Raw genomic sequence first — 23,079 nt, forward strand, 5'->3', positions numbered from 1 at the left:
CCAGTCTGGCCCTAGTACCATGTATCAAAGTTTGAGAGATCTAGCACAAACAGCCACTAAGTTATTGATGCTCAAACAAACCCTGTTACTAACATCCCCGGTCTCCCCTACAGGGACAGACAGTCAATGATAAGCAACCTTATTTTACCGTCGTTTTATATCCACCGCTATCAATACATAGATTCCAGTGGGGACCCATCATTCGTTGTGATTTTTATATAGTCAGCTATAATCCTTAAATTTATCACCGATCGATCGATACGGTCGCTTTTCAGAAAGCCTCCTCGTTTTTTGCGACGTGCGTCACTGGCGCGCATTAGAGACGCAAAGGCGCAATTGTCAGCCTACCTCTTTTATATCCACCCGAGCGGCGGAGAGCGGTGGGCACTTGGACTTTAAACGCCGTCGCGGTATCGCTGCCCCTCTGTCCATCTTTATTATTAGCGCTTCGCTCCGCCCTCCTACCTGTAAATCTCCCGGCTCTCCTCTGGAGCGGAGCTGACAGGCGCTCTCAGCTGGCCGCTCCGTGCCAGGGCTGCAGGGGATCCGAATGGAGACAGGGACATCCACCCGAGCGCTCGTCCGCCTTCTTTTTACGCAGAACTGACGAGGAAAAATGCCCGCAAGAATATGTAGTCTTCGGCACTGCGGTGACAGCTAAACCAGAATTAAATCAGACATATCTGTGCATGTGTGTTTTTCGTTTTTTTCTGGCACGGTCGATTCGAAAGAAAGTGAAATCGATTCTCCGGGATCCCTGAATGGAAGACGGCTGAGAGAGAGGTCGCCTCGCCGAGAACAGGCTGGAACATTTTTCACCGTCGCCGTGTTCGCCACCATCCGACGTATCATCGGCAGCCTCGACGGGCTGCAAACGACGCCGACTCTGCCATGGCTTTTGGCGTGAAGGAGCCAGAAACCCCCTCAGATTGAGAAGCGCCTGTAAGATTCGTCATTATTGCGGATTTAAATGCCTCTCTCCAAGGGCCACCGACCCGCTATTTCGGTCAGGTTTGCGTGTGCGGTGTCTCACGCTGTCACGAACAAACATTTCATAGGCTGCTAAAAAACACAGACTCCATCAGGGTGGGTGAACATAATCTAACAGCGAAGAGGGGGATTTTTTTTTTCCGAGCAATATGGCTGGTGAGTGGGGCTGGGGACGCTGGCACAGGCTCTCCAAGGCTCCTAAATGCTAGCTGAGGCGGATGGCACCGTTCCCCATGGAAGCGACAGCTCTATGAGGACAAGCAATATCAATAATAATATCAATCCGGACTCTTCAATCTTAATATCCAAGATGGAAGACGTTGTCATCCCATTCTCGTCCGAGGTGCCCTGCGACAATAATGGACAGCGCATGTGGTGGGCATTCCTCGCCTCCTCCATGGTGACGTTTTTTGGGGGTCTCTTCATCATCCTGCTATGGAGGACCCTCAAATATCTGTGGACTGTTTGCTGCCATTGCAACATCAAAAACAAGGTATGGCTGCTCCTGTGTACACAACACAAACACACACAATAAATACATAGAAAGAAAATTCCTGTATTTTTCTATGTGACCATGGCCTTCACTGTGCACATGAATCTTAAGGTTTCCCTCATCATCTGCACCATCTGCACCCACTAAACACACACCAAGTGCCAGTTGCAGTGCCTTTGTAATGAATGCATCCCTTGAATATGATTGTTATCATCCCTTGGCTGTGTTTACCAACTCCCACTCTTGAGTGAAGGGGGTGGTGTTGCATGACAGATATGGGTGGGATGAGAGCAGAGCAATTCTTTCATTTTATTTTGCTTCAGCGTACATCAGCAGGGTGGAAGTGGGCATTTTAGGAGGACATATGTATATATATATATATATATACACACATACTAGTTTCATGTAACCAAACACATGATCCTGCACATTCCACCAGTGAGACCTAATGAAGCCCACTGGGACTTCTCATGCAGACCCAGTGACATCAAGGCTGTCCCTATTATGGCGTGCAACAACTCTGCGATCATTCCTTCTTTTCACAGCTTTCTGTTGTGGTTGTAATGTGTTTATGCTGCACATTAAATGTATACGTGCAGTTATAAAGCTAGCCTGTCTGCAGGACTAATATAGAAATAGGATAAAAAAGGTGACTGCCCATTACTTTGCTCGGGGTGGCCTGCATTAAGGGCCATGAATCACGGCTGATTCACACGTGTACTAAAGCCCAGCTTCATACATGACTCACACACTTGTGTATAGTGCAAGTGGTCCCCTGGCTTCAGAGAGGGGCAGTGGAAAGGTAATGTTGCTCAGAATGTGCAAAACACGGCCTGGCAGTTTATAGTTTTATTTAGCAAGGCCTGTTTGGAGTGAGAAAAAAAAAGATATTTTACAAATAAATAAATAAATAAATATCAGGTACTGGCAGGTGTTGTGACAGTGCCAGACCAGAATCTAGTGACAATGATGGACGGAAATATGAGGGAGTGAAGGTGAACCTGTGTCCTTGATATGTTTGGGTTGTGTCCAATTCAAATGGATGACCTGTGTCCCTCATGCCGCTCTTCTGTCATGTCCTTTTGGTGGCCTTGGTCCTTTTCTGCCCATTTCTGTTTACTATTATGACAGGTGGGAGACAGAGCATAGAGGCATCATGCTTAAATGACAATAACTGCACAAAATAGCTTTCATTACTCTGTCACGCTGAGCGCTGTAAGGCACAATATCTGGTTTGGTTTTTAGTGCATCTTTATCACATGCTGTCTTGTTGGTTGTTTTCTGTGTGATATTTCAGTAGAACCACATTTTGATGATATTTTCACATCATGTTAACGCTTTCAAAAATCTGTTGTCCAGATGAATTCCAAAAAAATGTAAATGAAATCTAATAAAAATAGGTGGTGAAGAGTTTTGCGTAACAGCGACAGTTTACATGCACACTAAATATCATTATTTTGAATATGTCAATATTCTGAATGCAATAGGTCATGTAAACAGCATATTCCACATTAGTCCTTATTCTGAATATAGCATTTTCTGAGTAAGACGTGGGATATGCCGATGTTATTCATTTCTCAAGAGAATTCTTTGGACATGTATACACTGCATTCAGAATATGTGTCTTAATAGCAGTTTGAAACACACAGCCTCTTACCCTGTTTACAGTCAGCTGTGTTTGTTGTTAACAAACCAACTAACCAACAGTTTGTAGGGCTGGGGTAGAGATGCATGCACAGCAGAAATGGACACATTTCTGATCAGAAGGAGAAACTTGTCCGCTTTTAAAGGTGGAATCAGTAGGTTTTTTTTCAGAGGTATGCGTAAATGCACCAGAAGGACAGTTTACGTGTAGTGCCTCATTCCCAGAATGTCAAATACCGACATTTTGGGTTGGTTAAGTGTCTCTAGCACAGCAAAGTGATGAGACATACAAGTAAAGGGCAGGGTCTCTGCATATGCAGCCACAAACACACACCTCTAGTGGGTCACAAGCGATGACTGAAAGAGGTTATGTTTCTAGTCTACACACTGTTTTTTTTTTTTTTTTGAAAAATATTGCAGATTATGCCTTTAACATCATAAAGGACTTGGATATCAACAGGGTTTTGGATATGCTTTGGATGGTATATAATACAAGCCGTAGGACATATGACATTTAGTTAGTGGAAGTATGCACAGCTGCATGTAAACGGGAATATTAGTGCAATATTCATCTTTAATTAGCCATGTAAAATACTTAGTAGGAATATTGTCTTTTTTTCCAGAATAAGGGCAAAAAACAGAATAGAACGTGCATGTAAATGTCACACAGTTAATTCCACTGAACATTAATTCGATTATTTCAAGTACAATTTTGCCAACATTTATGCCATATAAATTAATAGCTGAAAAATATTCTTAATAATATAGCACATAACAGATATGTTTAGTTAAGCTGTGTTGTATCTAGATTAGGACAGAAATTACACCTATCTTTTTTTTTATTTAACCAGGTAAAAAACAATTAAGATAAAATCTCTTTTTCAGTGGTGATTTGGCCAAGAGGACAGCACAGTTGCACACTGAATGTACGTCAGTTACAAAAAACATACAAGGAAATACAGTACAAACACTGCAGAATAAAAGACTGTGCATCACAGAAGAGGTCAAATACACACAGAAAATGTACGCCAAAATGAGTTGCATGTTATAGTAGCAGCATTTGGTCATGAAATCCTTAGGGAGCTTTTGTTGGTTAGAGAGATGAAGGCGGGTGGATTGAGTGTAGCCTGCAGGTCATTCCAAGATCAAGGGCCGTAATAAGAAGGAGAATAACTCATTTTTCCCAACTCAGTCTGCACAGGTGGTATCTTTAAGCATAGCTTATTCTCAGATCTAAGACTGTGGGTATTACGCACAAATACCAATTTAGAGCATATGTCCATGGATAATCTGCCTAGAATTGCTTTGTACCTACATATATACCAGTGTTGCAGCCTGCACATGGCGTCTCATGTCAAGCCGTTCTTTACTTTTGGATTGTACTGCTAGCCTCTTGGTCGTATTGAAAGACATCCACATGATATCAGAGTTAAAATACAACTGGGCTGCTGGATTTCAGATCATTTCCAAGTCTGCTTGCAAAACACCGTCCCTCCTAAACAGCTCTTATTTACACTGAGAGATAATTCTGCCCAGTATGCTACTTAGGCTATTACTTGGCTGTCAGCCTCCTGTCATTTTGTTCTGCCCATGGATCCCAGTATCAGAAATGGCACCAAACCATATGTCAGCCTTCATACTTCTCATCGTCTTGCAGGGGAAGCGATGAAAATAAACCATGCAAATATAATGAGGTATCCATCTTGTGACTGCTGGTGGGTATCTGGTTGCATCTCATCTCTTGTAAATGAGGAGAAATGGTAAAAATGGAAGCCCTGTCGGTGCTCATTCTGTTTGTGTGTGTGTGGAAGGCAGCAGAGCCATCCCGTTAGGTGACTTTGGTGGGCTTGACACTTGGCTGCGGAGGGAAAAGGCTTGTTAGGAGTATTAAGAAGGGGAAACTGGATCTGTGTTCAGCTGACTAGTGCGGACGGCGAAGTTGGCATGTGTCAGAAACAGGATGCATAGTTGGCGTGGGGCTGCGGGGGGTTAGGTAGGCTTTCTGTGGTGGTACTGGGAACCTGGAATCAGAGGCAAGGAAATAGAGGTGGAAACTCTGAGAGAGACACAGGAGGAAGTGGAAACACGGGGTGCGAAGGTGACGAAGGGTTTGAGAGGGGGTGTTGCATTGCATGGTGTCCTCCTGTGCTTTGCCATTGACACACAGCTGTGTCCTAATTCTTTTAAATGCCCCCCTCTTCTCTGCCAGGATTATAATGGAGATGTCATGGGTCATAGAGATCGTACTGGAAGAAGGAAAGAGACAAGCACAGAAAAATGTGCAATGCTGCTTTTTGAATCTTGGCAATCATGACTGTTCAAACACAGTGTCTGAAAAACATGGACTCACGACCTGATGGTGGCCTGAACTGTACTGTTCTTATTACTGCAGAGCAAAACTAAAGTAAACTAAAGTGTAATGTGTCCCACTGTTAGATAAGCCTGGGACCATACACTTGTCTCCAGATTCAATACTATCACGATATGTTGGTCAATATTTGATATGTATTGCGATTCAATATTATGATTTATTGTGATTTTTTTAATTTGCCTTTTTAAACACTTGACCAGAGTTGAATATAACATTTCTGGACACTTTATATAAACAAAAGACTCGCAACTGTTTTCTTTCTTCCACTCTTAGTGTTATACTTTATTAGAGGGTAACTAGGGACGTATTTTAGAACTGTACTGTAAACTAAAGTGTCACATCACATATCTGCTACGTCCCATTTGAAAACAATAAGTGAACCAGATCTACAAAGTATGGGCCAAAATCCTAGTGGCAGAGGAATATTTTGACTGCACAGACTTATTTTAATAATGCTGGCAGATAATATGATTTAATCGAAGACGTAGGAATCAGTCTAATAAGTTAGAAAGTCTAATAAGGGTCTAATACTCTCTAATAAAGAACACATTACTTCTAGTTTTTGTATTAGCGCACTGTAAAATAAAGTGCAACCATAATCTTTTTGTTTGTATCGCTCTAAAACAAGACAGGACAATTGTATTGCCGACAACAAAGCAATGTTTTATGGTTCTGGTGCTGTCTCCCGGGTAGATTAGAAAAAAGCAACATAAAATAATAAAAAAAAAAATATACAAACCTGTATTGATTTTTTTCTAACACTGTGCTGGTAATGGCAGCATTTATGGCATCATTTATCTGCTGGGTGTTTCTGCCATTTTTAAACTGCATATCAACCACATTTGTGATTCGATTTGCCCTCAGTGGTCCTGCAAACACCAGCGCTCAGGCTGCCTGGACGAGCTTTATCATTTCATTCCCTTTTTACGGACTTCACACGTTCTGAATGAGGAGTTTGCTACTAAGGGAAAGACTCGCTCAAGACAATACTAATGCATATGCATGACTGACAGAAATATAAGCACAACCACTCACACTGAAGTGGAGGAAACCGCTGCCATGTTAGTATATAAGCCTGCTCTATTTTCTCTCTTTCTTTATGCTCTTGTAGTGTTGCTGGATTTGTAGAGTTTTTGTGCTATTTTCTGTGCTGCCTTGCTGCTTCTCTGCTGTATGGTTATCTAATGGTCTAGTTATCCGCTCTGCGTCATGCCACCTCCAGGAGTTCTTATATGACGCCTCTGTTAGTTGGGATGCGTGGGGAAGAGTAGAGGAGTATAGCGGCTTTGCGTTTGTGGCGCCGCTCTCTGTTCAAACATGAATGGTCCCATCAGCCTCACGAGAAAATGTGAAAACATGGCTTTACTAAAACATTAAAAATACCTGCTGTAGTGTCTTGTCGGAGGACTGGGGAATAAATGATTAAATAAATGATTATTTTGAATTATTCAAACTGTTGACATCATGAATCTCTTATCAGAGTAAACTGACTCATATTGCTGTTTGCAATAAATGTTTGTTGAGCACCAACAATCAGTTAAATCTATTCAGCAGTAAAATCAACCAATCAGCCAACAGCTCAGCATCTTTCACACAACATAATTAATTAAACACAACAAAGATTTCAGAAGTGAGGCAACGTGAGAAAGGAAATACATGCACTAATGTATCAGAAAATAACTGGGTAAATCTGATCATTTAATGTCTTGATAAGACATTTTAACCCATATCACCTAATTTAATAATTAGGTGATATTTTTCCCTCGGGTACTGCTGTATTTTCATTTAATTTAGTAAGTGAACCCACATTTTTTGATATGTTACCCTGTCAGCTGTGTAGGTACTATTACATAAATACAGACATATGTATTATTTGTCCAGGAGCTTCACAATATTGACCAATCAGGAACTTGCACTGGTTTAGTACCAGCTCTCATTACCCATCCATTGGCAAAGTGGAATTTTACGTTTTAGTGACATAGAAAATGTCTAATCTTTTACTTTGATCTGGTCTAGTCCAAGTCCAGTGAAAATTAATTGGCAATTTTGATAATCAATTAATCAAAAAAAAAAAAAAAAGAGCAGTCATTCTCTGGTTAAAGCCTTTCAATCATGTGGATTTGCTTTGATCGTTTTGGGTTTTGGACAGTCGGTCAGACAAAAAAAAGCTAATCAATCAATATTGCAAATGAGCCACTCAATTTACGGCTTTGTGAGCCAGTTCATTAGGCAGCAGGCTAATGTCAGCCAATAAATAACCCGGTCGAGGTGGATAACCACCCACCATAGAGTCTGGATCCGCTTGAGGTTTCTGCCGTAAGGTTTCTCATCACTGTCGTCCTACTGCTTGCTCTTGGTGGGAACCATTGGGTCTCCGCAAGTAATATTTATAAAGAGTACGTACTAGACCTGATCTATAAGAAATGTGCGCTGAGATAACTTCTGCTATGATTTGGCTTGAGTCAATAACAAAAATCATTTATGTCAGAAATCATCCATCTCTTCAATCTCCTCACCTCTGCTGTTGTTAGTACCTGATGGCAAGACAGAGGTTACTCTATAGAGGAGATCCTCTACAGGTGTTGAGGAGACAGCCTCATCTTGAGGTGAACAGTCTGCAGAGGCGGAGCTGCTAGTGGAGTTTCTGACACCTGTCATAAAGCAATATGAAGGAGGGAGATGGTTTGATCTTAAAAGTACCTGGAGTGGCTACACACGAGCTTCAAACTGGTCTGAACTCACGATACAGAAGCACAGTACAAGCTAAGCCATAGTGGACTGTCATGTATTTCAAACTACACATTGTATCACTGTGTTTTGGTGAGATATATACAAAATACACCTCCCACCTCACCTCAGTACAACAGCCTCCCCCTCATACCCCTAAGGTGCAAAATGGAGTGTTTTTATGTGCGTTTTAGAGCCAACAGCCGTCAGGATTGTTCAGCTGTTTCTGTCCAAATAGCTAAACAAGAGGGGTGATGGAGCAGTGTAGCCGCTCCACCTGTACTATCTGCTCTTGACATTTCCCGTGCCTCTAAGTCTAATCTAGATGACATTTTGTTGTGCTGTTCCTGTTTTGTACTCACACCTGTATGTCCTCAGCATGCGAATCAGAGCACATACCTCAACATCTTTTCTGTGTATACACTCACTGCATCCTAGGGCTCAAACTCAGCAACTCTCAACAAAAAAAATTTAGATGGATAAATAAGTAGTACTACAGGCCAGAGGAAAAAATGTGAGCTATCCCTTTAAGGTTGGGGTGTTGAATGCGAGTTGAATGCATGCATGTATTCCCCTCTCCTCATGCATTTGTCTTGTTAAATCACGAGTGTGACATTATTCTGACCTTAATTTAGCAAATGATACGCTACAAAACCTTTTACAAAGATGCGATGCTCTCTATTGTTACAGTAAAGGAAGCCAGACAGTTTTCAAGAAACCAGAAAAGACTGACAGTTGAGACCACTGCTGTTACAGTTGTCTAGCTAATGTTAGCTTAGCTCGGTGTTTCTGCTGGTAACATTTATTCATGGTAATCAGTGTTTTACACAACTCCGCTGTGAAGAATGCAGGATGAGAGTCATGATCGAGAATCATTAAGAGCCGGGATCGATGAGCAGAATCGGAGTCAGAATCCTTATAATTCAATACCCAACCCTGTTTGTTACTTGTATGATTGGCTATTCATGATTCAGGGCATGTTCAGTGTGTGCTTTCATGGTGGTTTGCATTTAATGCCTTTAAGTTAAACTATTGAACATTTTATTGAACAATTTTCTTTTTGCCGTTGATGAAGTGTCTATTGTTGATAGATATTTGCTAATGTTTTATCAACCAGGCCTACAAATATCTTCTCTGACAGACAATAAAACACCTTTATTTAGTTATTAGATTAGTCTATACACTCAGATCTGATCTGACTGTTTCATATTTGCACAGGTTGAGCAGTTTTTGCACATATTGAGGCACTTTCTCTGCATTTTTACAGCCCTTAGTTTAATTGTTCTCTGCAAATTTTGCTTAATTTGATGCCACATTTTTTAGCTTATTCAGCATTAACCTTGATTCAGTATTTGGCGTGAATATTGTTCATATTTTTCACATATTCTGTATTTTACCTGATGCTCTGCATTTTGACTCCTACATTTATATTTAACAAATATTCAAATAGAAACTGCTATTCCCCCCCTTTGTCCTGGATAATTTGTATTTAGCTTATGTTTGTTTGCTGGTGCATTGGCCCAGTGTCCCCATGGCAATCATGGGATCATTAAAGTTTCATCTTACCTAATGAGAGTTTGATGTGCTGTGTGCTGGCTCTCCTCTTCAGGCCAGACTCTGCTCCTGTGATGTGACTAATAGAGAGGTGGCATGAGGACACATCCGGGTGCCAAGGCTCCATTTTCTCTGACCTTTGTCATTCTGCAGTTAGCGGGTTCATGATAAAGCAAATGTATTATCGCTTAACACTTAAAAGCTTTAACTTTAAAGGTAAATCTTTCTTCTTTTAAACCACAGAGAGAAATCCATCCAATGACTGGCCGTCTAACAAAATATGACAGCCTTGGTGAATTTTAAATTATCACTATGCATTTCCATAATTGAAGATGTTATTGATTTTTGTGCTCAAAGACTCAGCTTTCACTGCAGAGCAATTAATCAAACCCGAGTTTGAAACCCACGTCAGTGTTTGCTCGTGTCTAAGCCTGTTTCTACATTTGTGTCCTGCTATGAGACAAGGCAAATCCAAATCTGTGGCGGAGTGACTGAGGTACGCTGGGACACTCTTACCTTTTAAGTGGAATGGATTGCGGAGGTGCCTGCAGAGAGGAACTGTTGTGAGCCTGTGTATTCCTTTGTGCTTGGCAACGGACCAGCTGCATTTCGCCAGAGCAGCATAGAGCACACACCCTGACATCAGCTGTCGCTCTCACTAACCTCAACCTAACTTGGCCCGGCTCGCCCACTAGCTTATTGAAATCCAGAGCTAATTGAGAAAATACACACAGCAGAGATGTCTAATGAAATGAGCACACGGGGACCACTGGATCACGCAAACCGCTCCATAAAGACATGTCGTGCATGCGTGGCTGTATTTGGTTTTTGATGTCATCTCAGGCATGTGTGTGTAAGCGGACTACTATGTTCTTGTGGCCAGTGGTTGACTCGCATGTGTCTTGTCATGTGTTGTTGACACTTTGCAGGGAGTGAGCATGCCTCACAGCCGTCCCGGGGCAAAGCGTGACCAGTTTCCACCGCAGCACGCATGCCTGTACCCAGCTCCTCTTATCAGGAGTAGAGCTGCAACTAATAATTATTTTCATCATCATTACTTTGTCAGTTTATTTTCCATTTAAATTTTATTGGGGAGTTTTCACAATAAACAGATACACGAGAATGGCAACGGTAATACAAGGACATGGACATTGTACAGCCCAGAGCAGAGGAAGTGGGGGAGAGTTATACAGTGTTTCTATTTAAGGGAGAAATACACAATATATTTACTGTACTAAATCAGAAAATGACCATGATATGTCATGAGAGATTAAGGAAACAAGCTGAGATGAAATCCTGGCCTCTCCGACATCGATGCTGCAGCCGGTATTTTCTCCTTTGAAATTTCCATTCCAGTCCGGAATACTGTCTGTTTTTGTTTCCCAGTTTCATGTGTAATTAGTGTTCAAATTAATGCTGAATGATCATTGAATGAGTTAACATAAGACATAAGAAATAATTGACCATCTTTTAGAAAGATATCGCAGTCGCTAAATTCTAACTCCGGAGTGTGTATTTTCAGAGCAGTGGGCTTTTGTTTTCAGGATAACGGGCTTAGCTTTACATTGACAGACAATTGACAGAGTTATAAACAGCTGATCATCTTACAGTGTAGCACTCTTCCCGGTTGATTATTGTCCAAATATTATGTTGCGCTCGTCTTGCGCTTGTGTAGGTTCGGTGTTCCTGCAGCTTGCAGGCAACCTGCCTGAGCTTCATCAAACCAGGGGAGGAGGGGGCGGGGAAACGACTCGCTTTAAGATCATATCAACCTATTTAATGTACTGTCTGTGACTCCAGCTCACTATTTGGACTGCAGTACTAATATTTAACACTTGGGTGCTACATGTTTCACCATTAACACTTTATTCATAGAAACGCATACAAGCACAAGATGTTACATTAACACATGCTTTGTTCCAACACAAAAATACGCTTTATGCTTTTTCTTTTTTAATTAAACATCACTGTACAAGAGCAAACAAGATGATTGGGTCCAGAAATTAGTATAGTGTGTCCAACAGTGACCTTGTTATATTATAAGGGGAAGAGGGCTAGATGTTGAGTCCAGTGATGACCTTGCTGTGTCCCATAAGCCAGTCTGTCCTCTGTCCAAATATAACAGAGATGATGCAGCTTTTTCCATTAGATTCAGAAAGTCGTCCAACCTTTTGTACGAGCTAAAGCAATCGGCTTTTCTAATTTTCCAGTTCATAAGGACTGTATGTTTTGTTGCAAAGCACTGACGCTGTTTTTTGTGCAACTATACAATAAATGGTTAACAGTCGGCTGGACATAGAGCTACATCCATGTTGAAGTTCTTTGACAGTGTATTTCTAACTGTATCCCATTAATTTGTAAATTGATTGACTATATATTTAATATTTTTCCCAGAGTGCAAGGTGACATTTTCAAATTACTTGGAGTGTCCAAACAACAGTCCAAAATCTTCCAAAATATTAAATCTACAAAGACATGAAACAGCATTTTTCTTGGGTTGGTGACTGACAATTATTTGAACGGAACGCATGGACTATAATTGAGATTTATGTGTGTTTACATTTGAATCTTTGCTTTTATGCTATCTTGAATTGCTTTTAGATCATAAACAGACAAAGAAATAGATATTATACTGTAGCAGCACAGAGCAGATATAATGTAAGCTTTTACAAACCAGCTCTGTCCAGCATCACTGATTAACTTTCTTTTCTCATACTCCCACATCCTCTAATGTGGAATGTGTGACTCATGAGTTATTCTTCAGTGGAGATCCTCCCTTTTCTAGGCCTTAATCCCTAATTCTCCGGGCCTGATTTGATGGCCATCTAGGGACATCTGTAGTGTGCCATGCTGATGTATGGTAATCCACAGACAAGGAGAGGCCATATATCTGGCCAGACTATGTATATCATGAGGCAGACGCAGAGGTCAACCCCCCTGTCCCCAAACTGCGCTCCCCTGCTGTCATGCTGTTATGTCTTCTTTGGCCAGTCGCTGGACTATTAAAAGGACTTCCACACCCCAGGAACTATTCAGAGGTTAAAGGTTAGAGGGGAAGGGTATACCTGGCTCCACATGGGGGAAGAGTGCTAGACTGGCATTCCTATCATTGGAAATGTGTGAAAGGGCCTAAGCCACCTGATCCTTGCCTAGTCAAACTGGCAATGGAAAATCATTTGCATGAAGATCCGCTGGTCGAGACCGGCTTGGCTAAGCTGGCGAGGGAGGCCTGCAGGAGTGAGATAGCTAGCTAGTGCTGGGCTAGCCAGCAGGATCATGGCTTATGGTTTCTAGTCTACCAGCTTTCTTCCTCAGCTGTTGTTGTCCTTAAACTGCTTAACATCAGTGTGTGTGTGCGTGTGTGTGTGTGTGTAGGTTAGATGCTGTCCTTATAGCCAGGCCATAGACGTCAATAACTAGAGAGAAAAGTTAAGATGATTTTATTTTGATAATCACATGTAGATACAGTCTTGGATTTGTATGTTTTAAATAGGGATGCATGATATGGATTTGTTTTTTTCATGTTATTTGACGACAGAAATACTTGCCTCTCATGGCGAATACAGATAAGATAACATTTTTGTATTTTAAAAAGAAAGATTTGCAAAATGTCCTTCAATTTCTATACGCGAACAAAATTTTTAATTTGTTCATACAACTTATGATACACCTATTCGCTTCAATAAAATGTTCCCCAACAGCTCAAACCTCTTTCATAAATGTAAAATACACAAGGGTATGTTTTTTTTTTCATTTGTTTTGCTCATGTTATTGCAGCCAGGCATTTTGGAAAGAGGTTAATTCTGTGATGCAGGAGGTTGCCAGTGGGGTTCAGTTGACATATCAAGGACACTTATTTATGATCTTAATCTTAAATTGAACAAATTATTGAGACTTCAGAAATCTTTGTATTCTTTGCTGCAGAAACTCTGACTAGCTTATCCCTGAAAGGCTGATTGCTTTTTGTACAATTAATTTATTTACTCTCATGTTCCTGTACCATTTATGTCTATATATGTATTTCAAGTTTAAATTTATTTTATGCTGCAAAGCTTGGTTTTGGTTTAGGGTGGGGCTTTTCTATTTTGTACACACATTTCAACATACTTTGTGTGTGTTTCTCTTTATCTTTCTTTTTTGTTGTTATTGTTGATGTTGAAGGGTGGGTTTATTTGTTTGCATGTTATGTTTAAAGATTAATTTAAAAAAAGAAAAAAGATGTCTGTATTGTCCATAATTTATGCATACTTGAGGGTAAGAAAGGCTAAAAGGTGACAAGCAAAAAATCAAATCTCACATAATAAATAATATAATAATAAATAATAATATACATTTCCCTTTATTGGCTGATAATTTATTGCCCCCAACATTTATTTATCATGTATCCCTAGTTTTCACAGGTATTTAAGCTGTAGTTTAAGAAGGGCAGCAACATGTATTTTCTTTCCTATTGATATGTAGTCTATTTGGCTTTACTTGGTCTTTTGCAGCTTCATTTTCATGTTCATTTATGTTTTTCAAATCTGTGTATCCTTGTGTTTTTGAGAATTCATGTCTAATTTAATTTAGTATTGCTTAGAGTGTACGTGCACATGGTATGCATGTTTATAGTTTTATACTGCTGAGACCATTTTACCTTAAACTCTGCATTGATTTCAAGTCTAATTTGAAAAGCGAATTGAGCTTTCAGTTTCAATAATAGAAAACAAAAAATGGGATTGCAATTACCTTCTATTTATTTTTTCTCTGCACTGTAGTGTAGTCAAATTTCGATTTTAAGTTTGTCGTGCAAAAGGGTTAAAATACTACAAATGTCCCATCCTTCTGTTCCACTGCATGGAATCACAGCAACCAGCCATGCCATCGTGTGCACAGCAGCCCTGGGACTTGTCTTTTCTGGTGCTGATTATCAGGCAGAGCCAGCCATGTCTTATTCTCCCCCTCATTCTTGCTCCACTCCCTTTAGCCCACCACCCACCCTCAGAAATCATGGAAGCCAGAGGAGAACTGATACGTAGACATCAAAACATGGTTAATGTTATAATTGGCGCTTTGAGCTGTGTGCACTGATGCTCAGAGAGCGAGATGGAGACAGACAGAGAGGGATGTGTGTAGAGGACATGGCGGTGACCTTCAAACATCTCAGTAGGCAGCGTCTCTGCCTCCTATTTAGAGATCAGCTCTCTCTCTTTTAGCAACATGGCTCTGTGAGGTCGACCCTGTGGCTGAAAATACAGCCACATACCAAGAAGGATGGCAAAGTGTTAGGTTTACGTGTCACCATAACCAGAGACACTGCCCTCAGCAACCTATCTCAATTAACCTCCGAGGGGGCTAAGCTAATATGCTAATTGTCATTCTTTGAGCGGGCCAGCAGCAGGCTCAGGTTTCCCTCTGCATGCCAGCAATGTGCCTTCATAGCCACCATACTACAACATTAAGATTGCACCCCATTTGGCAGCATCCCAGTCAGCGTCTATTAGTTAAGTGAGCACCCAACACTAATAAAATAGCATGTTTTTTATGGGGAAACACAAGTCGGACTGACAGCGAAGGCCAGCCTACAAGCTGAGCCCTGTTGAGCCAACGGGAGCGGGCCTGCTGCACAATGATTTTACCTCTTGACTTCTTCTGACATTTTCGAGAGTGGCTGCGCAGAATGAATAGCCCAGCTGTCAATTACAGCCTTGTTTGATGCCCGCAAAAGTGAAATCCCAGAAGGTGCTGTCTCGCTCAGGTTCCGTCTGCTGCTGCATCGCTCTGAAAGCTGTGAAATGTATCTAGACGTGAAGCAAGCGAGGCAAGCGAGACCATTTCAGAGTGGCATGAGCTTTGTAAGATGATGCGCCCAGTGTTGAGCTCCAAATGACAGCATGTGTAGACATCATGTACAGATGATGCACAGAGTGCATGGGTTCATCACTGGATGCCTCATTAAAGATTGATGATGATGTAGAGCTGCCATGCTGCTCTCTGACAGCCTGCCATTGAGATTAGGCAACACTTTAATTGGTCAGTAGTTGTAGGATTATTAAGTTGCCCTGCTGCCCTCCTGGGGACTGTTTGGACAGTAGATATCTTTAATCTGCATTGATCACCATGGATGAACTTACACCTGCCTGCTCTCATTCCCAACTCATCAAATACTGACGGGTTGTCCTATGTTGTCGTCCATCATGATGGCTGACAGTCTTTGATCATTGAGCCCTCTACTGTTGTAACATGATTTAAAATCTTCCTTTTTTTCAGGTAGTGTGTCCCCTCAGAGTTGAGAGAGAGCTGCTGTTCATTGCACTGTGACTCCATATCGAGTTTAATATTTTTTTTTAAAGATACAACTAAGTTACGGACATGTGGTGCAAAGACAAAGACCTGTTTAGACCCTGCAACAATATCATCGTCCGTTACGATATTTCACTGCAGAGATCGTTATATGTCTTTTCCGTAGACATCACCTAACCCTAGTGTTGCGGATGATGGCTCAAACAAACACATGACTTTCAGGAGACGGCTCGTGTTCCATATTAAAACCAAAACATTATTACAGATTAAAAGGCACATAACATTGCATTACATCATGTGACTTTGATCTTGATTCAGTGACATCACGTGACGTGCATAATGTAACAAAATTATTGTCACCCAAACATGGCCTTATACTAAATCTACCCAAGCTGTTTTTGTGCCTAAAATTACCCAAACTGCAACCCTTTCACAACATTGATCGCATGTTAAAAAAGCTCTCTGGCAGCGTCTCATACAGTCGCTGAAAGGTACTTTGTGCATCAGTATGAGACTCTGAGGGGTGTGACAAAGCAGCGTTGGTAGCTGATGAACTGGGATGAGAACCAGCTGGATGCTCACAGCATCTTATGCTGCCGCAAATGGGTTAATGTTGTAGCGAATGGACGGCTTGGTGCCCCTCATACAGTTGCTAAAGGGTACTTGGATCACCTGTATGAGATGCTGAGGGGCAGTTACAAAACACTGATTACTGATGAGTTGGAATAAGAATGGGTTGCTTATGCAGATCCAAATGTAACTCATGATCTCCTCCACTGATTATGTGCTTTGAGTTTTGGTGTCAGTGATTCTCATATATAGTTGTATATTCCTGTTTATGAGCTCCATCAGAAACTGTGTAAATGAATTCACTTGACCCATTCACACAGTCTTACAGAGACACAATTTCTGCAGTTTTTTGAGCAACTTGGTCTGCTTATAATCTCAGTCAGTATGTACTTTCACTCTACTGACTTGCTGTGTCTTTCCATCATGGCTGCACTCACTGTGCATCATGTATCTGTCACAGGCGTCTGCTATGAAGTCGCTTGCTATGGCTTCATTACCAGATGTAATGTCTTATTCTTTGCTCCTGTCTTGTCAGATGGACTTTCATAATGCCTGGAAGTGGACATGTGCCCTGTGAGCCCATTCCTCCCTTTGCTTTTTATAGCTACAGGGTTGTGGATCAGTCTGTATATGGATGGGTTTTCTTGACAGTTTTCAGTGGAAATAGTTCTGTATTATCAGTTCAGTGGCGGTCGAGTTACAGAAATGTGGCTCCATGGTAATTATGAAACACTAGAATTCAAAATAGATTGCAGCGTTGTTAACACTCTGCTTAGAAATGTGAGAATACAATTGATTCTGAACAGCGGGCAGATGTACGTGTGCATGATAAGAAAGTAATTTGTAATATTGTTTCAGCACCGATGGTCATTAATACTCACTGTGTTGTTTTCTTCCTCGTTGTCAATCAGGATTCACACTCTGGATGCTCCTGGGTAGTTTGCGGTCTGTGTCGAAATGCACGGTTCAATTATGATGTTGCAGCAGGGATTAGTTCTAATATTCAGACAATGTAATGCCGTCTACGGGGCTCATCTAAGACATGGAATCCATTGGCCACAGTGACACACAGCAGTTGTGTGCTATCTCCGTGTTTTGGCAGGATGCATTCAACATAATGACCACAGGCCTCAGCTATTCTGCACAAGTGGAGATTTTCAGCACCATGGAGAGCTCTGGAGGGAGCAAGGCTTCTCATCCACACGTACTGTATGAGTGACTGTGTTAGTGCTGTTGAGTACGTACAAAGTGTTTATTAAACATTTCATATGTTTGTTGAAGCACTCTGTGGCAGGGTAACACCATCAAAGGTTAATTTTTAAACCTGAATCCAAAACCATGGTTGAATTTTGCACCAATGTTGCACCAAACTATAAAACTAACTTAACTTTTAAAAAGATTCAATTTAAACCTCTCTTTAAACGTCACTTTAGTTTTTACTCTAAACCTGGATTAAATTTAATTTTCTTGCAACAGAACTTAATTTAAAATGTGATGCAGTATTAACTTTGAAGTTCCTTGAAGAAATTTGGGAAAGGCTGCTGTTTTATTTTGGTTTTAGTTAACTAGCAAACAGAGTAACATTTACTTTACTTTTTAAACAGCTGGCAAACAATATAACTTTTTTTTTTTTTTTGCTAGTTAGCAAACAATGCATTATTTTGTTAAGGAATCCAGAGCAGTGGACGGTTAGTTTTAGTACGTTTTCCCCTCTCTTTTATATTTACTAGGTTCCGACAGTACTGAAATTTAATTTTTATTTGTGTAGTTTGAGTAAGCAATCATCTCCATATTTATTAAACTTTGTTTCAGTTTGGTTTACATCACTAAACTTAGATTTACTAAACTGAGATTAGTTTTTAATTGTGCAACAGAGCTGTGGTTAATTTTAAATCAGTCTACAATTCTGTCATTCAAATCATATAACAAATGAATGCAAAGGAAAAAAACTAATTGCATGCACCACAGTTACTTCTTTACTTTTCAGACAGTAGTTGTTTCATAGCAATAGGCTTTTATGGAATATTTGACTTGACACAATTCAGACCAAGCTCATTTCACAGAGCAGCTCCATGTCTTTAATGCTAAGCCAGACATTAACAAAAGCAAGCTTTAATTGGCTGCACTGAAACTGAGCAGGGACGTGAACAAGTTGCTCATATACAGCAGCAGCAGTGGAGTAGTGGCGGTGCATGGCAAGACTGTCTGAGCATCCTTTTACTCAGACAGTGATAAGGAGTGCAGCATCTGGTGGAGAACTGGCTGAAGATCAAAGTAAAGTTTTTCTTCATGTCTTGCGCACTCAGTGTATCGTCAGGGCTTGAAACAACACAGCATTCTTTTTGTATTTGCCTTGAAATCCAGTGTACAAGAGGAGAATATAAATGTACTGAGGACATGTATGTAAATTCAAAAAACCCTCTTTAACATAAAGTCCTGCAAGTACAAGCAAGTAAGTAACAATACACTGATGACAGTGCTATTCTTAGATGCTTACCAGCTGTGGGGCTAGAAATGTAAAGTTTGTCATGAGAGTGTAGCTAAGGGAAAGGGGTTTATCCCCTTTGGAGCATTTGCTCAGCAGATTTCATGGCGAACTGCTTATTAGATTATGCATATTAGATTATGTTATGTGCAAAGTTGACATTTTGGCCTGAGGCATGCCGCTAGGAGGAAGCTCATGAGTGTTCAGAATCGACAGGGTTCATTCTTTGGGGAGCGTATATGCACTCAGTAAATGTCATGGATATAAATTTCTTGTGTCACCAGAAAGTTTTGCTCATAGAAATCAAGTGGCCAGAACATATGGTGTCACAGAAAGGCTTAAAGGAATTGTAACTCACGAGTTCGGTAAATGAATCTTGGTAAAATTAAAAAAATAAAACTCTGATGAATAGTAAAAAAAAAAAAAAGAAAAAAAACAGATAGAGCCTGACCAAGACTGGAGATAGACATGAGATCGTTATTTGAGACATAAACACACATTTTTAATAAGAATCACTTAAATGAAATGTTATTTATAAAGACTGTGATATTCTGTAGTATTTTCATTGTTTTCTGGTGGACCAACCAAAAGCAATACTATTTCTACATTACTGCAGTCACATCTTTGGTGTTTCTGTACTGATGTTTCTTATCAGTCTACGTATTTGCCAATACAATATATCTCCCATAAGTTAATATCAGATGATAATATTAACTCATTGAATTTTCACTGTCCTGACCACCAAGGCGTGGGTGTCAGCTGAGTTCTTTGGCTGTAGACCTTCTTTATAGCAGACGTTTTGATGTCACATCAGGACACAGGTGTAATTAATAACATTAGTAATGGCTGCATTCATTTGAATTTACCAGTTCCAGATCTCTGGTGTCATCCGTGCTGCCTCACTGTTGGTTTACTGGGACAGATAATTAATGTTATTAGTTCCACCTGTGCTTTTCCTGCCACGACAAGTCAAATTGTCTGCTGTGAAAAAAAAGCCCACCACCAAACAGCTGAATCCACTGGTTGTGATATTATTGTTGATAACTTTGTTTTTACTACTACTTGTTATTACTTGAGGTTTTACTTTACATTTTACAAAAAAAACACACACGGGGTCATCATATATTTGGATCAATATAGTATAATATCTACTGTTTGCCTATAAACATGTAGCAGGATAAGGAAATATTTATTAATCTGACTTGTATATAATAACACAGTCAGTACTGCAGTTTGCCAGCGAGGCTTATTTTCAGTTCATGACCTCTAAATATGGCTTGTAAATAAACAGTTGAGTATCTGGAAAAACAAAAGGATAACGGCTAATGTGTGTTATTTTCCCTGTGGGAGAGGGCTTAGAGATTTTGAATAAAAACATTTCCGTGAGTGGTCAGAGTCTCAGGAGCACAAGTCGAGTGGATCATCTGCAGGAACGGCCGGTAATGGTCTGAGATCTGGAGGGAGTGGGCGAGTTTAGGATGGAAAGACCGTCCCACACAGACCTTTTAATTGAGACTTTAATGGGGCATGAAGACATTAAGAAACTGACTTTTGAGTGCAGTCATTTGGTGTGTCTTGAGACAAAAGTGAGAAACACTTAGATGTTTACAAATTCTTCTCTAGCATCATTTCTATGTAGAAATCGTGACAACCAAGAATAGGTTTGGTGACATAGTTGGAATTTTGGTTAAGCCTAAAAAGAAAAACGTGAGAAGGAGTTTAGTTTGAGCAATGACAATTACTTCAGACACTTTGGGCAGCCTTTAAGTTTAAGTTAAAATCCTTCTAACCCAGAGTTGGTTACCTTGCTGTGAGTTGAATATGTGCATCTCATCACCTCCAGCTCCTTATATAAAATCACTATGACTGCTCCTTCATATTTCATTACTCCCTGCAATAGTTGAAACTCCTCTACTGATTTAAAAAAATAATACAAAAAAGTTAGCTTGTCTTGTTTTTGCACATATTTAACCTCAGTGACAAACATTGTATTTCCTGTTACTGCTTCACAATAAAAGCCACTCCATGTTTCACCAGTTAAACAGTTTAAATGTGATGCAGCTGCAGTAAAAATGTTTGCATTACCAGTGACTTAATGCAGCTATGATATATTTGATATATAATTAAGTGAGTGAGCAATAAACAGAGGCAGATGTCTTTGAGATAAAATCACAGTTATAACAGTAGTAACAGTCACTTTCTGTGAAACCCTCGTGCATTTGAAAGCATTTGAATCCAGCATGGAAATGGCACTCTGCCACTATGAAAACTATGAAACTATGAAAACTACTCGATAAAGAAGCAGTCACAGAATGTAAATGCATTGTTTAAAAAAATGCCAACAAAAATAATATCAATAACGTGCAGCTAACAATTATTTTCATTAACCATTAATTTGCGTTTTCATGACTGATTGATTAAAAGTTTAGTCTTTAAAATGTCAAAAAATTGTGAAAAATACTCATTACAGTTTCCCAGAGCCCAAAGTGACGTCTTAAAATTGTCCGACCATCAGTCTAAATCGAAATCACTCTTGATTTACTATCATACATGATAAAGAAAAGCACCAAAGCCTGACATTTAAGAGTCTAGTCTGGTAAACATAAGCACCTAAGAACTTATTTCTCTGATTTGCTTGGTGATTGATATCCTGGTTGAGTGACTGTGATTGTCAGCAGCTTCTCTCCTGCACATTTTCAAGTGAACATGAGCAACAGAAGTACGCTGCTTCACCTTCTGTCTCTCTGTCCTTTGCTTTTTAATTTCCCCCTTTGTTGACTCAATATCCTTTGTTATTGTATTAGTTTCCATGTCGGTATTTTCCCTCTACATCTTCTGTCTTCGCCTTTCGTAGCCCGCCGATCACTCTCTTCATCTTTCTCACCCCCTCCCGTGTCCCAAACCATCTTCATCTGTCATTGTCCCTCAGGTCTCGCTCATGTTCCCCCAAAGGAGCCACGGTCTGAGAATTTTGTGGCCAGACAAGACTGGTCTCTGCTGGGAAGCCCTTTGTTTAGCCCCTCCATATAAACACACAGGGGGACAGATCATAAGTGATATCACGGGTGACATGTTGAAACCAGTCACTCAGAATTAGAGAGCATGACAACAGCGGGTTGAAGGGGAGAAAAATGGACAGCAGGAATCCTGAGCTGTCAGTTTTTGACAAATTATGAGGACATTAAATTGCCATTTTCTCTTTATTTCATGGTGATTTACCCTTCCTCTTTAGGAAAGTGCCCTCTGCTTAAGGGATCATAAATGGAAAACTGTGGCCAGAGAAGCAGCCTTTCACCTGTCTCAGAAATGGTCAGGGTCAAAGTTGACAGGGGTCGCGGGAGAAATTAGCCGTCTGCATGTTCTCACATGACAGCCGGGTGAGGAGAACAAAGGCGGGGTGTCTTTTGAGGTGAAACCCTACCTATGCGAGCTGCGCTGCTGCCGTTTCCTCTTCCTGCGGGACTAGGCCTGGCCTGCTAACATGGCTGCTCTGTAATTACTCTGACACACAGCCTCTGACCATCACTGCCACGCTCCCTGTCGATCAAAGCAGCCCGTTCTTGGCTAGGCGTGTGTGTGGGTGTGAGAAATACAGGGTTTATGCGATTTAAAAATGCATGCTAGGCGATAAGAACAAAGACACACAAGTCAGGAAATACATCTCCTTGTTATAAATAGATAAAGAGGATCTTTCTGAGCCTTGTTCAGCCTTCCAGAGTCTAGTCATTACGTCCATTTCCACACTCTGCTCCCATAACACAAAGAAAGAGAGCTTCTTTGTTACACCGCAGCTACTTTTGATAAGAACATTTTGCATATAAAAGCATTTAATTAACGCAAACATTATGAATTCATCAGTGTTATCCTGCGATGTCTTGACTTTTTGTTGGTCTTTTTAGAGGAGTGAAACACGGAGAGGAGGCTGAGAGCAGCAGTGGGAAGCAGCCAGTGGGCAGGATGGCA

General features: G+C 40.6%; 1 protein-coding gene across 17 annotated transcripts in view; it reads left to right on the forward strand.

Annotated features, from left to right (window-relative positions):
- Positions 1–369: 369 nt before the first annotated feature.
- kcnma1a (potassium large conductance calcium-activated channel, subfamily M, alpha member 1a) overlaps positions 370–23,079 on the forward strand; it is a 181,175-nt gene continuing 158,465 nt past the window's right edge. For all 17 annotated transcript variants that reach the window (XM_084736201.1, XM_084736191.1, XM_084736193.1 and 14 more), the window contains exon 1: positions 370–1,483. In XM_084736201.1, coding sequence (XP_084592327.1) covers positions 1,193–1,483 — 291 coding nt within the window. In that variant the 5' untranslated portion in view covers positions 370–1,192. The remainder of the gene's footprint in view (positions 1,484–23,079) is intronic.

This window comes from Lutjanus erythropterus, chromosome 14 (genome assembly GCF_056507025.1).
Source record: "Lutjanus erythropterus isolate fLutEry1 chromosome 14, fLutEry1.hap2, whole genome shotgun sequence".
Lineage (NCBI taxonomy): Eukaryota > Metazoa > Chordata > Actinopteri > Lutjaniformes > Lutjanidae > Lutjanus > Lutjanus erythropterus.